This window comes from Lissotriton vulgaris, chromosome 2_1 (assembly GCF_964263255.1).
Source record: "Lissotriton vulgaris chromosome 2_1, aLisVul1.2, whole genome shotgun sequence".
Lineage (NCBI taxonomy): Eukaryota > Metazoa > Chordata > Amphibia > Caudata > Salamandridae > Lissotriton > Lissotriton vulgaris.
The window spans coordinates 2064167320-2064183262 of NC_141687.1; the positions used below are offsets into that span (position 1 = coordinate 2064167320).

Consider the following 15943-nt stretch of genomic DNA (forward strand, 5'->3'; position numbering starts at 1 on the left):
CAGAGGTAGTTCACGACATCTTTCAGAGGTGGGGAACTCCTTGGGTGGACCTGTTCGCCACTCTCGAGAATGCTCACTGCCCGTCTTTTTGCAGTCTCCAGTATCCGATGCAAGGAGCCTTGGGGACGCGTTTCAGTTGAGTTGGGGAAGACAACTCCTTCACGTGTTTCCCCCGCATACCTTTGATTCCTCGGGTTCTGAGGAAGATTCGCCAAGACCGGGCCCAAGTCATATTGGTCGCCCCGGATTGGCCAAGAAGGGTTTGGTACACAGATCTTCTCCACCTCTCCTTCCACCCGCCGCTCCGTCTCCCTCTCAGGGCAGACCTCCTCTCTCAAATGGAGGGGCAGGTTCTACACCCTCACCTCCAGACATTACACCTTCATGCCTGGAGATTGAACGGGGCAACCTGAATTCCTTTTCTCTCCCACACAATGTGATGGATGTCATTCTTTCAGCTAGACGTTTACTCCACTAAGTCCATCTATTCATATAGATGGTCTAGATTTGTCACTTGGTGTGGAGAGAAATCTGTAGACCCTTTGAAAGCCCATTTATCTGATATTCTCCAGTTTGCTCTCCCTTTGGCGCAGCAAGGGCTTGCTGTTGCCACAGTCAAGGGTTATCTCTCGGCTTTGTCCACATTTCTATGTTTGCCGGACCAGCCGTCTCTTTTCAAATCTCCTGTAGTATTAAGAATTTTGAAAGATCTCACTAATAAATTACCTCCTACTCCCTTTATTGTGCCTCAATGGGACTTAAATCTGGTCTTAACATACTTGATGGGTGCTCCCTTTGAGCCCTTACACAAGTGTCCTATGAGGCTTTTGACTTTTAAGACAGTCTTCCTAGTTGCAATTACCTCGGCAAGGAGGGTAAGTGAGCTTCAAGCTCTTAGTTCCAAGCCCCCATTCTTGACCATTCATGCTGATCGAATGGTTCTTAGGACCAGGGCTGCTTTTCTCCCTAAAGTGGTGACTCCCTTCCACCTAGGACAATCCATTACCCTCCCTACCTTTTATCCTCCACCACTCCTCCTCCTTGGAAGGGTGAAGTTACACCGTCTGGACCCTAGGAGGGCGGTGAGCTTTTACCTGGACAGAACTAAAGACTGTCGAGTGGATGACCAGCTCTTCATTGGGTTTTCTGGCTGCAAATAAGGAAGAGCGGTTCATAAAAAAACTCTTTCAAGATGGATCATCCTCTGTATAAAGATCTGCTACTCTTTGGCCGGTAAAGAACTTCCAGAGGGTATAAGGGCTCATTCTACAAGAGCTAAGTCGTCAACCTCAGCGTTGTCTAGAGGTGTTCCTGTAGAGGATATTTGTAGGGCCGCAACTTGGTCCTCCCTCCACACTTTCACGAAGCATTACTGCTTGGATACCGAGGTGAGGAGGGATGGCCACTTTGCGCGTTCCGTCCTCCAGGATTTTCTGGTATAGGAGTGTGGACACCCTCCACCGGGAGTGGGGACTGCTGTGGGACTCTATTCACAAGGTGAGGAATCCACTGGCAGATGTATCTATCTGAAGAACAAGTTACTTACCTTCGGTAACGCTTTTTCTGGTAGGTACAGTATCTGCCTGTGGATTCCTCACTGACCCACCTGCCTCCTCGTGGTCCACTCTTCTATACCAGAGTAACTGTATTGTATTTGTTTTATGGTCAAAGAAAATGTGTTATTTCAAATGTTTTCTTACATTTGCTTCACACTGTGTGTGTTATCTTGTCGATCGTGTGCTGTGTATGCTATGTATATATATACTGTCATTGGTCCGTCCGTGTGCCTCGAAGGCACGGAAAAAAGGGCGGAACTGATGTCATCACGCCGGCGTGGGCCTATTATGGGCGTCAGTGACGTCAGTGTCTCTATGACGTCCAAGTCCACGTCGGCGCGAAGCTACGAAAAGAATTTCCGAATGTTGCTCACGCAAGGGGATATTCACAAGGTGAGGAATCCACAGGCAGATACTGTATCTACCAGAAAAAGCGTTACCGAAGGTAAGTAACTTGTTCATCTGCACAGATCAGGGGTCTCAGTCTTCCCCTATCTCGACGGCTTGTTGTTGAAGGCAGGCTCGCCCCAGACAGTCGTTTCCCACCTCCAGACTATGGCCGACCTCCTGCACTCGCTGGGGTTCTCCATCAACATGCCTAAGTCACACCTGTGACCCTCTCAGAAGCTCCTTTTCATCGGAGCGGTTCTGGGCTTGGCGCGGTTCCGGGTTTTTTCCCTCGAACAGTGGGTTCAGGATATTCAGTTTCTGATTCTGATCTTTCAGCCTTTATCCTGAGTCTCGGTCAGGTTGACGCTGCGGCTCCTGTGGCTGATGGCCTCCTGCATCCTTCTGGTGTATCACGCCAGGTGGGCGATGTGGGCTCTGCAGTGGGACCTGAAGTTTCAGTGGGCACAGCATCAGGGCAACCTGTCTGTCCACGTCCTGATCTCGGAGGGCACTGCGAGTCAGTTGCAGTGGTGGCTCATGAACCGTGATTGGGTCAGCGGTAGATCTCTCTCCCTACCCCAACTGGAGCATGTAGTGGTGACGGATGTGTCCTTCCTGGGCTGGGGGGCCACATGGGAGAGAGGGAGATCAGAGGCCTCTGGTCTCCCGCGGAGTCCGAGCTCCATATCAACCTTCTGCACTGAAAGCATTCCTTCCCTCTGTCCGGGGAAGTGTAGTGCAGGTGTTCACGGACAACACCACCGCCATGTGGTACTGCAACAAACAGGGCGGGGTGGGGTCGTGGACCCTTTGCCAGGAGGCTCTGCGACTCTTGCAATGGCTGGAACACCAGGGCGTCACCATGGTGGTTCAACACCTGGCAGGTTCCCTGAACGCCAGGACAGACAAACTCAGCCGCCGGTGCATGATGGATCACGAATGGCGTCTGAACTCGGACGTTGCGCAAGGTCTCTTTCGGCAGTGGGGAGAGCCTTGGTTAGATTTATTCGCCACCGAAGAGAACATGCAATGTCATCAGTTCTGCGCAGCGGAATTTCCAAGTCTGCACTCGCTTGGTGACAATTTTCGTTGCGATTGGAGCTGTTGTCTGTTGTACGCCTTTCCGCCTATGAGGGAAATGTTTGTATAGATATAGGTGTTTTTTTCCCCTCTTTTCCCTGACCTTACATTTATTGTGTGGGGTGAATGTATGACCTTGTTCTGCATTCTCTCCATCAACTCTTGTTTTTGCATTCGTCATCCCGAGTGGCACGGGTATGCTCACGAGTTCCGTGCGCTCCATGCCACTGGAATCAAGCTATCCTGGCTGAAGAGGGGTGAAACACCGAAACTGGTCCTAGGATGCTTGTTTCCAGTCTAGGGAGGACCTGACTTGGCGGCTTGGGCTGGACTGTTCCGATGAGGCTCAGGGTCAATGCTGATTTCTAGATGGCTAGGTTCAAACTGGAATGGCATGGTGAGCAAAACAACGATGGAATTAGGCCTACATCTCTGTACTGGGGTGAATGTATGACATTGTTCTGCATTATGTCCATCAACTGTTGTTTTTACTCTTACCATCATGGGCATCCAGTCGGGGCAGGATCCTCTATCCAAGATGCGCTGCTTCTCTGGACATGGCTAGAACAGCAGGGCATATCCCTTGTGGTCAACACCTGGCGGACTCTGAATGCCAGAGCTTACGAACTCAGGCGCAAATGTCTAGCGTATCACAAATGGCGTCTCTATTTGGAAGTAGTTCAAGGTCTCTTTCAGCAGTAGGTAGAGCCTTAGTTATATCTGTTTGCCACTTCCGGGACCGTGCAATGTCAGCAGTTCTACAAGTTGGACTTTCCAAGACTGCTCTCACTCGTAGACGCTTTTCATCTCGAGCAGTGCTCAGACCTTCCCTAGGCTTTTCCTCTCATTCCACTCATGCCCAGAGTTCTCAAGGTCAGGACTGAACGGGCACTAGTTATCCTTGTTGCGCCAGACTGGGCTTGGAGAGGTTGGCATCCCTATCTGTTGGGTGTGGCCTTGGTCCTCCGATTATGCTACCCCTTCAAATGGATCTTTTGTTGCAGCAGCAGGGAAGGGTTCTCCACCTGAAGCTGTCAACCTTTCTCCTTCTTATGTGGACTTCGAGTGGCGACAGTTGGCAGCTGTCGACCTTCTGTCCAAAGTCTATAATGTCATTCTGGCAACCAGGCATCCCTCAACCAAAACGGCATACACCGGCTGTTGGGGCAAGTTTGTGGCATGGTGTGCAGAAAAACAGTTTTACCCTCTGTCTGCTCCCCTTTCTCAGGTTCTTCTCTTTATTCTGTCTCTTTCCCCGCAGGGCTTTGCTCTGGACACCTTAGAGGGATACCTTTCTGATCTATCAGCCTTTCTGTGGTTGTCCGACCACTCACCCCTCTTCAAATGCCCTATTGCACATAGGTTCTTGAAAGGTTAGCAACATATGTTTCCTCCTTCTTTCTTCATCATACCTCATTGGGACCTTAATATAATCCTCACGTTCCTGATGTGTGCTCCCTTTGTGTCCTTGCCCAACTGTCCTCTCAGGCTCCTTGATACCATGACATCCTTTCCGGTGGCAATAACATCAGCCCATAGGGTCAGTGAGCTTCAGGCTTTATCCAAGCCTTCCTACTTAAGCATCTACCCAGAGAAGCTTGTTCTAAGAACTAGATCCTCCTTTCTGCCAAAGGTTGTCATTCCCTTTCAGGTATGCCTGTCCATCACCCTGCCTAATGTTTACCCTCTGCCACATCCTTTTAATGAAGAGGAGTGACTAAACCGACTGGTTTCAAAAAGAGCGTTTTTGTTCTGCCTTGACAGTGCAAGAGAGTTCCAGGTAGATGACCAACTCTTCTTGGGGTATATCTGAGTGTAGAAGGGAAAGGCCAAGCAGAAGTGGCCCATCTCCTGATGGATTGTGCTCTGCATCAAAATCGGTATGCATTGGCCAAGAACTTTCTGAGGGCTTACATGCTCATTCCACCAGGGCTAAGGCTGCCACCACTGCGTTAACATGCATAGTACAGGTCCTGGTCATCTGCCAGGCAGCAATGAGAGCTTTTCTGCACATGTTCAAAAAACACTGCTGCCAGGACAGTCCAGGCTCTTTGAGACAGGCACTTTGCCCTTTTGGTCCTGCAGGACTTTTTGGTATGCAATTGTTTCCAGACCCACCTCTGGGGAGGTATTATTTCTTGGGTATCTATTCTAAGGTGAGGAAACTGTGGATAGAAGTGTCTATCAGGTAATCAAGTTATTTACGTTCTGTAGCCCCTTATCTGAAAGAGACACGTTAGTGATATATTTCTTACCTTAAAATATCACCAGGCGTCAGACTGGATCCGGAAAATTTTGCGTAGCAATACTCCTGCGTGCCGGCAGGCATCGTCCGCGGCTCCACGCCCGTTGTCTGCGTCGTTCGCGCCAGAATGACGTCGTCAGAGTACTTAGACGCCGCCCATGCGCGCTGACGTCAGTTCTTCTTTTTTCCGCGCCAGCTAGCGCAGATCCGGAGAAGCTCTACCCCTTAGTCTTTTTTGACTTAACTTTTTGATCTTTTTGATAATTTTTCTACTAGAGTCTTCGACTCCAGCGGTGCCGGTAGGGATGCCCGTGTTTAAACCCTTTTCCAGGTGCAACCGACTGATGTCGGTTACTGGCCACCATCGCCGGTGCCTCAAGTGTTTAGGCCTCGACCACGACAACCGCACCTGCTCCGACTGCCGGGCCCTGACGTCTAAAGCTAGGCGACAGCTGTCTCGCAAGCGACTGGAGCTCTGGCAGCGACTGGAGCTCTGGGGGTCGGAGCCCTCGCAGCTCCGGGAGTGGTCATCGGTCGTCAGGATCCAAGTCCTCAGGTAAGAGGCATAAGAGGTCGGAGAGACATCATCGTTCCTCCGACCCACCCCGACGCTCGCACGATGCGGCCGGGGGTTCGGGTGACACCACCCACGCGGCTCCGTCGCAGTCGTCACCGCCTGCCCCACACCTTCGGGTCCCTGGGCAGGACTCGACGCCTGAGGAGATCGTGCGGTACCTCATGGCCTTGAGGTCCCTCCCTCCTCAGCCGGGTTCCGTGGCGCATCCGGGCCCAACGGCCCCGGCTGGAGGGCCTAGCGGGTCGGGTGCTTCGGCTCCGACACCGTCGGGTGCTTCGGCCCCGGCGCCACCGGCGACTTCGGTCCCGGCGCCGCAGGCTCTCTGGTTCCGCTTCCGGATCCGGGCCGTCGCCGGTCGACCTCACGACCTCGCCGACGCCGGCCCTACCGGTGTCGCCCCCGGCGCCTGCTATGGGCGCCGTCCCCGATCCTACCCCCGGTCCGGTTCTGGCGCCGGAGCGGCGCCGATGGGCGCCGCTACCGACGGCATTTGGAGATTTCTATTTCTATGAACAGGACCCATCTGTTGAACCTGTACTACAAGAGATGGGTGACAAGGGTGATTGGGAGGGGTCTGAGGACCCTCTGGTACGGGAGTGCCAGTCACCACAGGACTGGACATATGAGCTTGGGGAGGCCAGTGGCATTGACACTTCGCCAGACACTGGATTTGTCTCCCCTCCCACCGTGGCTACGGAGGAGGGGGCTGCTTATAGTGTAGTGTTGACACGGCCAGCCAAGGCCTTAAACCTTGAGCTCCCTGTCGCGGCCGTGAGGACTAACCTCCTCACAGAGGTCCTTAAACCGCAGGCAAGCTCCAGTGAGCCTCTGCTGCCGTTTAATGAGGCCTTGCATGACGTTCTTGTGGGCACTTGGTCCAAGCCCGCCACAGGTCCGCCTGTGGATAGGAACGTGGCCAGACGCTACCGCCCGGCCCCAGGCGACCCTTGCTTTTTGTCCACCCCCCCACCCCCGAGAGCCTGGCCATCCAGGCCTCCACTTCCCACAGCGCATTCCCGACGGCTCCGCCCGATCGGGAATCCAAGAGGTATGAGAAGTTTAGGAAGAAGGTGTTCTCGTCCCTCAGTTTGGGACTGCGGTCAGTTAATACCGCATGCCTCTTGGGCCGCTATACCCACACCCTGTGGGACGCGGTTGCGGACGTGCTGCCACAATGTCCGGAGGAGGTCCGGGCTAAACTCACCCAAACTCTTGCGGAGTGTCGAGATGCAGCGCGGTATTCTATCTGGTGTGGGCTGGATACCACGGGCTCACTGAGCAAGCGATAGCTACGACAGTGGTGGTTCGACGCCACGCCTGTTTGAGGTCCGCCAACCTTTCGGTCGATGTCTAGGCCACTCTTCTGGACATGCCATTTGATGGCCGTCGCCTCTCTGGCTACAAGGCAGACCATGCGCTTGAGCGATTTAAGGACTCCAGGGCTACGGCCAAGTCCTTGGGCCTCTCGGCCACTCGCCAGCAAACGGGTGCCTTTCACTCCTTTCGTGGCCAAGGAAGGGGCGCCCCAACACGTGCTGTCAGCCACGAGCCGCAGAATGCCCAACAGCGCGGTGGCGGCCGTGGAAACCGCCGTGGTGGCAGTCGGGGACACTGGCGCGGCCAGTCTACACCTTCCCCCGCAGCACCTGCCTCAAAACCCTCCTAGTGCGTGCTTTCAGGCCCATGTGATGCTAGTGGGGTGCAGGGTTCGCCATCACCTCTTCCACTGGTGCACCGTCACGTCGGACAGGTGGGTGCTGCAAATAGTCCAAAGGGGCTTCTCCCTCCCCTTCGAGGCGACCCCTCCAGCCATGCCACCGCAATTCCACTGCGTGTCGGGGGATCACTTGCAACTTCTGCAAGAGGAAGTCACGACCGTCTTGGCCAAGTGGGCCATCGAGCGCGTTCCTGGGCCAGAAGCGGTGTGTGGTTGTTACTCCCACTAATTTCTGGTACCCAAGAAGGGCGAAGGGGGCCTAAGCCCTATCCTGGACCTACGGAACGTCAACGGCTTCTCTGGAAGGAAAAGTTCAAAATGCTGACTCTGGCTCAGGTCTTAGCTGCCCTGGACCCAGGAGAATGGATGCTAGCATTGTCATTGCAGGACGCCTATTTTCACATCCCTGTCCTGCCGGCCTACCGGCGTTGCCTCAGGTTCACGGTAGGCCAAGAGCACTTTCAATTTACCGTGCTCCCCTTCGGCCTTACCAGCGCCCCACGGGTGTTCACCAAAGTGATGGCGGTGGTCGCAGCCCATCTGCGCAGGTTAGGGGTTTCAGTCTTTCCCTACCTCGACGACTGGTTGTTGAAGGCGGGCTCGTCAGCCACCTCCAGACTACGGCCGATCTCCTCCATCTGCTGGGGTTCTCCATCAATGTGCCGAAGTCACACCTGAGTCCCTCTCAGAAGCTCCTCTTCATCGGAGCGGTTCTGGACTCGGCGCAGTTTCGGGTTTATCCACCCGAACAGCGGGTTCGGGATATTCAGGCTCTGATTCCGATCTTTCAGCCTTTATCCCGGGTCTCGGTCAGGTTGATGCTGCGGCTTTTGGGGCTGATGGCCTCCTGCTTCCTACTGGTGCATCACGCCCGGTGGCGGATGCGGGCTTTGCAGTGGGACCTGAAGTTTCAGTGGGCCCAGCATCAGGGCTACTTGTCCGACCATGTCTTGATCTCGGAGGGCACTGCAAAACAGCTGCAGTGGTGGCTCACGGACCGCGATTGGGTCAGTGGCAGATCCCTCTCCCTACCCCACCCAGAGCACGTAGTTGTGACGGACGCGTCCCTCCTGGGTTTGGGAGGCCACATGGGCAAGGCGGAGATCAGAGGTCTCTGGTCTCCGGCGGAGTTCCAGCTCCACAGCAACCTTCTGGAGCTGCGGGCGATCCGACTTGCACTGAAGGCATTCCTCCCCTCTGTCCGGGGGAGTGTAGTGCAGGTGTTCACTGACAACACCACCGCCATGTGGTACTGCAACAAACAGGGCGGGGTAGGGTCGTGGACCCTATGCCAGGAGGCTCTGTGCCTCTGGCAATGGCTGGAACATCAGGGCGTGACCCTGGTGGTTCAACACCTGGCAGGTTCCCTGAACGCCAGGGCGTACAAACTCAGCCGTCGGTGCATGATGGATCACGAATGGCGTCTGAACTCGGACGTGGTGCAAGGCCTCTTTCAGCAGTGGGGAGAGCCTTGGTTAGATCTATTCGCCTCAGAAGAGAACGCGCAATGTCATCAGTTCTGCGCGTTGGAGTTTCCAAGGCAGCACTCGCTCGGAGACGCTTTTCGTCGCGAGTGGAGTTGCGGTCTATTATACGCCTTTCCACCTATACCACTTCTGCCCCGAGTGCTGCAGAAGATCAGGCACGACCGGGCCCAGGTTATCCTTGTGGCTCCAGACTGGGCACGAAGATACCGGTATCCCGAGCTACTCAGCATGTCATTCGATCCCCCGATTCGTCTTCGGGAGGACCTTCTGTCGCAGCAGCAGGGGACGGTCCTCCACCCGAACCTGTCCAGTCTCCACCTACAAGCTTGGAGATTGAGCGGTGAGAGTTGAGGCCATTTGACTTGCCTCCCGAAGTCTGTAATGTCATTCTGGCAGCCAGGCGTCCCTCCACAAAGTCGGTATACGCCTGCAGGTGGAACAGATTTGTGGCATGGTGCACAGCAAAGGCTGGGGATCCACTCTCTGCACCCCTTTCTGAGGTTCTCCTCTTCCTTCTTTCTCTTGCCCAGCAGGGCTCTGCTCTGGGACTATCAAGGGCTACCTTTCTGCCCTTTCCGCCTTCTTAAGGCTCCCTGATCAGCCTTCCTTGTTCAAATCCCCGATTATAAATAGGTTTTTGAAGGGCATCACACACCTGTTCCTTCCTGTTCCTTTCGTGATGCCCCAGTGGGACTTGAATCTTGTACTTACCTACCTAATGTGTGCTCCCTTTGAGCCGCTCCATAACTGTCCTCTCCGTCTTCTTACCTTGAAGACTGCTTTCCTGGTTGACATCACCTCTGCCAGGAGAGTGAGTGAGCTCCAGGCTCTTTCTTCTACACCGGGTGGATGACCAACTCTTTGTTGGTTACGTGGGCGCTAAGTAGGGAAAGGAGGTGCAGAAGCGGACCATCTCGCGGTGGATCATCTTGTGTATCCAGGCGTGTTACTCCTTGGCAAAGAAGAAACCCCCTGTGGGACTACGGGCTCATTCTACCCGGGCCACGGCGACTACCACTGCCCTGGGCCGAGGAGTGTCCTTACAGGACATTTGCCAGGCAGCTACATGGGCCTCGCTGCACACGTTTGCAAGGCACTATTGCCTGGACAGCCAAGTCCGGAGGGATGGCTTCTTTGGCCGTTGTGTCCTCCAGGACTTTCTGGTGTGAATATTGGTTCGCAGATCCACCACCGGGGTTGGTATTGCTGGGGTATCTATTCTAAGGTAAGGAATCGATCACTAACGTGTCTCTTTCAGATGCACAAGTTACTACTTGTGTAACGATATATCTGTAAGAGACATTAGTTAGTGATAGATTCCTAACCGACCCACCCATCCTCCCTGTTCTGAGAACCGATATCTAGGGTTAAAGTCATCCCCCTTTCAGGGCCCTAGTTTCATGGCACCAGTGTTGGTTCTATCATGGCTCTGCGTATCTGGCGCGGAAAAGCTGTGTATCAGAACTGACGACAGCGAGCATGGGTGACGTCTAAGTACTCTGACGACATCATTCCGGCGCTAACGACGCCGACGAAGGACGCGGAGCCGCGGACGATGCCTGCCGGCGCGCAGGGGTATTACTACGCAAAATTTTCCGGATCCAGTATGACGCCTGGGGATATTCTAAGGTAAGGAATCTATCACCAACTAATGTCTCTTATAGATATATCGTTACACAAGTAGTAACTTGTGCATCTGGTAGAGACTATTTAGCCCCAGATTCCTTACAGACTCCAGAATCCCACGGCTCTGCAAATGGATTTCTAGGGACAGGGCTTTCCCCTTTCAGGGCTCTAGCAGCCTGATTCATCATTGGGAGGTTTTGCGAGTCTGAAATAGCGAATCATAAGGAATCGCTATTCCAGACTCGCAAAACGGGATTCATGTAGGAATAGCAAATTATTTTGCGATTCCTACTGATTCCTTATTTGCGATTAGCAAATTGCTAATCGCAAATAAGGAATAACTCCCCATTCATTCCTATAGGAATGAATGGGGAGTTATTCCTTATTTGCGATTAGCAATTTGCTAATCGCAAATAAGATAGCGATTTAGAGGGTGCCAGGGGTGTCCAGAGGACACCCTGTAGCACCCCTTAAATGCTAATTTAAACAGGTGTTGCGCACACACATGTCCAAAGGACATGTGTGTGTGCAACATGCAACTCAGAAAAATGCTTTTAAAAGCATTTTTCTGAGTTTTCGCTATTTACCACGAGGTTTGACCTCGCGGTAAATAGCGGGCCAAAATTGCGAATTCGCAAATTTTAAATGGATGATGAATTGCATTTAAGGAATCTCAAATAGAGATTCCTTAAATGCAATTCCTCGCAAAATAGCAAAATCGCTATTACCGATTTTTGCATTTGGGATGATGAATCCCAAATGCAAGAATAGCGCTCGCAAAGGGCCAGATTCTCAGAATCTGGCCCTTTGCGAGCCGATTTCGGCTTGATGAATCAGGCTGTAGGTTTCCACACCAGTGGTCAGTGTTCTTTGTGGCTCGTGCTCCTGGCATTGAAAATTGCAAAACGAAACTGTTGTCTGCGATCTGGGGTGGTGCTATATAGGCACGTCACTTCTGGCCAGGTCGACACCGATGACAGCCACATGAAGCCGATCGACACCACCTACTGGCACGCAGGTGTACTTCTCACAAAGCATTTCCAGATCCAGTCTAATGCCTGGGGATATTTCTAACATAAGGAACGCAGAGCCACAATAAGAAATGACCACTGATGGTGAAAAGGCTATGGCCATGAAAAGGGTGTTGCTTACACCTGAACCGATTTGCGGGGTTGGGAGTATGGGAGGGTCGGTAAGAAATCTGAAGCTAAATTGAGTCTCTACCAGATAAGGTGTTACTGTAGGTTAGTAAATAGTTCATTTGGAGGGCGAGACACATTCTATTGTATCTCTACTGGGAATGCTGCCCATATCTCTATTGATTTCCTCTACATTCTCGACTTCTGGCCAGGTCGACACCGATGACAGCCACATGAAGCCGATCGACACCACCTACTGGCACGCAGGTGTACTTCTCACAAAGCATTTCCAGATCCAGTCTAATGCCTGGGGATATTTCTAACATAAGGAACGCAGAGCCACAATAAGAAATGACCACTGATGGTGAAAAGGCTATGGCCATGAAAAGGGTGTTGCTTACACCTGAACCGATTTGCGGGGTTGGGAGTATGGGAGGGTCGGTAAGAAATCTGAAGCTAAATTGAGTCTCTACCAGATAAGGTGTTACTGTAGGTTAGTAAATAGTTCATTTGGAGGGCGAGACACATTCTATTGTATCTCTACTGGGAATGCTGCCCATATCTCTATTGATTTCCTCTACATTCTCGACTTATTCTATTTTTCAGATTTTCTAATATATTGATCTTGTGCCCGTTCTGAGTCAGTCCTTATTTATTGACTGTAGTTTGAAATGCTGTTTTACATCTTTTATTCAAATGCACATTTCTTTATCCATTCTTGAGGACAACACCGTCCCAGACCTCTGTTCGGCCCCATGACTATCATTTAATTTCTCTGAGACAGCACCAACATTTACTACCACCAAACTATTAATATAGCTATCCTAAACTGTAAATTTGAGCATTGTAATTACCGTCTATATTCCTTTTGAAACAGTGACACAAGCATCCAGTATTAGTGTTATAAAATACATTATACATATATTTCAAGTATTTTAGCTCTGCAATGTTGATTTTTTTGCTTCAATTCCTGTAGATCTCCCTGTAACTTCACCACTGGGAATTGCTGTGGTAAAAACAATGGAAAACTGGGAACAAATCATTCAAGAAAAAATGGACCAATTTGAAGGCCCTCCACAAAACTACATTAATATCTTTCCAAGTGACCTCACAGTGGCAGCAGGACCAGCCATACTTCGGCACAAAGCAATGCTTGAACCTGAAAATACCCCTTTCAAGTAAGGAGTGAATACCTTTATTTATTTATTTTTTATTCAGAGTGAACGTGATTTAAGACTTTTTCTACATGAACAAACACTAACATTAAAGGGTTTCAGTTAAAATATTTTAAAAACAGCATTGGTTTAAATCTGAAATAATGAGTTGAGGATGCGGATTAAAATGCTTTCTTAAAATTTAAATTCACTACTGATGGCAGGTGTGCTAAACTATTTTGCAGTTCATCCCCTGTGATTCACAAATACATAAGATTTGGGAACGCTTAATGGTTTTGGGCAATGCACATAAAACCCTTTTAGTCATTTATGATGCACAATAAGGGGTTTGTGCTTCATTACAAAAAGTAATTTTCGCAAAGCATGACAGGAGCGCCCCTTCCTAGTTCCTATTCACAGTGATATTTATCCGTAGTTTGCTTACACAAAGCGATTACAAATCATTGAAAAGCTATTGACTCTTCAAAGGGAGTAGAGAGAGAGAGAGAAACTCTGTTTATTTAGACCGTAGTCTTTAAACCTTGAGATCAAATACAATTCAACACATTGTACAAAACGAATCAATATCAAGACAATACAAAGATTTATAAAATCAGGCAATTACTTTCTGCACAGCTCCACATATCTACTTCTATACTAAAAACCGTTCCATAAGTATACTAATTTATAAAATCTTTAAAATATTAAAAACCCACTATATATAATAAAACTGGAGATTTTTACCTTTTAAAATAAGACAAGTTTGTTACATTTAGCGGTATTCACTTATAGTACAATCTAAGATCTTATGAGCTTGCCTCACCTCGATTTTTACCCTTCGACTATTGCTGGCGATGGAGTACAAGTAGATTCCTCACCATACTTTCTTAAGCTTTTCCCGCGCTAAATGGTTGACCCCTTTCAGATAGTTACCAAGTGCAATTGCTATATCCAAATGTTGCATTCCTATCAGTAAGTTCATTGCTTGGGCGCGTAGTCTTATGCCATATTTTATAAATAAGGGTCGTTGTAGGAAGGTGGACATCTGACTATGGTTACCCCCAACTTTTTGCCTAGTGTTTAGCTGGTTTTCGACTTAGTTGACCTGGGACCCTGCTATTCAGGACCCCAGGCCCTCTGCGCTCTCTGTTAAAATGGACTCCATGTACTCTAGGTACATACCAATTGGAACATGGATCACCTTGTGAGCCCCTGTACAGTGTACCCTAGGCACCCAGGGCATAGGTGCATCCAAGGCCTACCAGGGGCAGCAGCACGTATTGTGCCTCCCCTGGCCTGGCTTTACTATTTGACACAACTGGCTGATCACTCAGCTGGGGCAAGGTGGTGTAATCACCCTTTGCTTTAGATATAGTATCTCTATATCTAATCCATACAAGAACACACAGTAACCTATAAGTCACTCCTATGGCAAGCCTTATCAATCCTGGAGGCAGAGTGCTTGGTTATGTGTGAGATGGTGCTCTAGCATGAGCTGAGCCTTTCTGCAGCTTTCGGAACCATGTCCTTTAGCTGTTTCCTGATAGCGTCATACCATATACTCTTAAGTGCATTATGAACCTTGCGGTCAAATGGTAACTCTGGTTTGACATTATCAAAACATGTCGAGTAAGGTGTCATACTAATTGGAATACTACCCCCTCGCCAATTCTGGCGACGGGGGTAGCATTCCACCCTTCTGGAGGGACACGACATGTACAGAACCTGAACCCCGGTTAAAGTTAAACAGAGCCTCAGCATCACAAAATGGATGCTGCCACCACAGACACAAGTCTGACCTCCTGCTGCTGGGAGTCCTTCCAGCGAGGGAGGTTTGGACAAAGGGTTTCCTGCCTTGGGAGGTGCTAGCAGCACCACAGACAGGATTTTGTGTATCTGGTTAGGTAGGGCTGAATAGAATCAGACATGCCCGAGGCACACAAGGTGTCCCCTTGCATAGGCCAGTTCAAACCGGTGCTGGGGCACTCCAGCCCCAGCTCTGGCGCGAAACTGGACAAAGGAAAGGGGGTGTAACCACCCCCCTTTCTGGTCCCACCCATAGGAGGGACCTAGTAGGTAGTCCAGCCCCTAGAATTAGTTTAAAAGTAGGAGCTGAGTCCCAAGACGGCAGATTACCCTGAAATTCGACTACATAAGAAGAAACTCTGGACCTTCGACGTTCTGCTGCTCAGAAGACTGAAGAATCTCCCTTGTGGCCAAGGAGTGGCCACCCTGTCAACACAGGCACCATCCAGCAATCAACAACTGCTTTGCCGCCGCCTCCTGCCGGAGCCCGAGCCCAGAGCCTGACAAGAACCAGACTCCCAGACATCTAACAGCCCGATCCACAGTCCCTGCTAATCTGAGAGGAGTGGAGGCGACCTGAGACGTGGGACCGGACCTCTTGAAAAGTCCACGAGAAGCTGACTGCGCAGCCCCAGAGGTACCCTCATCGTTGTGCTTGGGGTCTTGAGAAGCCCCACCACCGAGCTACATTGCACCAAGGACCAGCCATCCAACTCTCACGAGATCTGCGTGGGGCCCTTCTGCTTTGTTCCACTCGACGCGTCTATCCGGTTACTAGTCTGTTGGCTAGTGGCCATTTTGGCGACCAAACGACAACTTTCCACCGGTGGTCTGGTTGCTCCAGACTGGCCCTTGCTGCTCCCAAAAGCAGCAACCCCTCTGACCTTGCTGGTTAGAGTGAGAAGCCTTCTCTGTTTCCTGCGTGGCTTGCATTAGCCAAGGCCTGTTTGCTCCGATCAAGAAGCCGACACCGCCATCAACTAGAGCCTACGTGGGACAGCTCGTGAGTGACTCTTGGTCGTCGTCATCGTCTCCTAGTCCACGCTGCTGAAGAGACAAGCTTCACGAGATCACCTGTTGGCACCCGACAACGCCTGGTTCCTTCCTGGTGCCACGCTGGTCACTGGCTAGTGACTGTGAACATTGTCCCCTCTGCTTTCAGGTCT

At 51.0% G+C, this 15943-nt stretch overlaps 1 protein-coding gene across 2 annotated transcripts in view; it reads left to right on the forward strand.

Annotated features, from left to right (window-relative positions):
* Window positions 1-15943, forward strand: part of DMXL2 (Dmx like 2) — a 2078996-nt gene that overhangs the window by 1448543 nt on the left and 614510 nt on the right. For both annotated transcript variants that reach the window (XM_086958287.1, XM_086958289.1), the window contains exon 32: window positions 12794-12995. In XM_086958287.1, the coding sequence (XP_086814413.1) occupies window positions 12794-12995 (202 nt within the window). The remainder of the gene's footprint in view (window positions 1-12793; window positions 12996-15943) is intronic.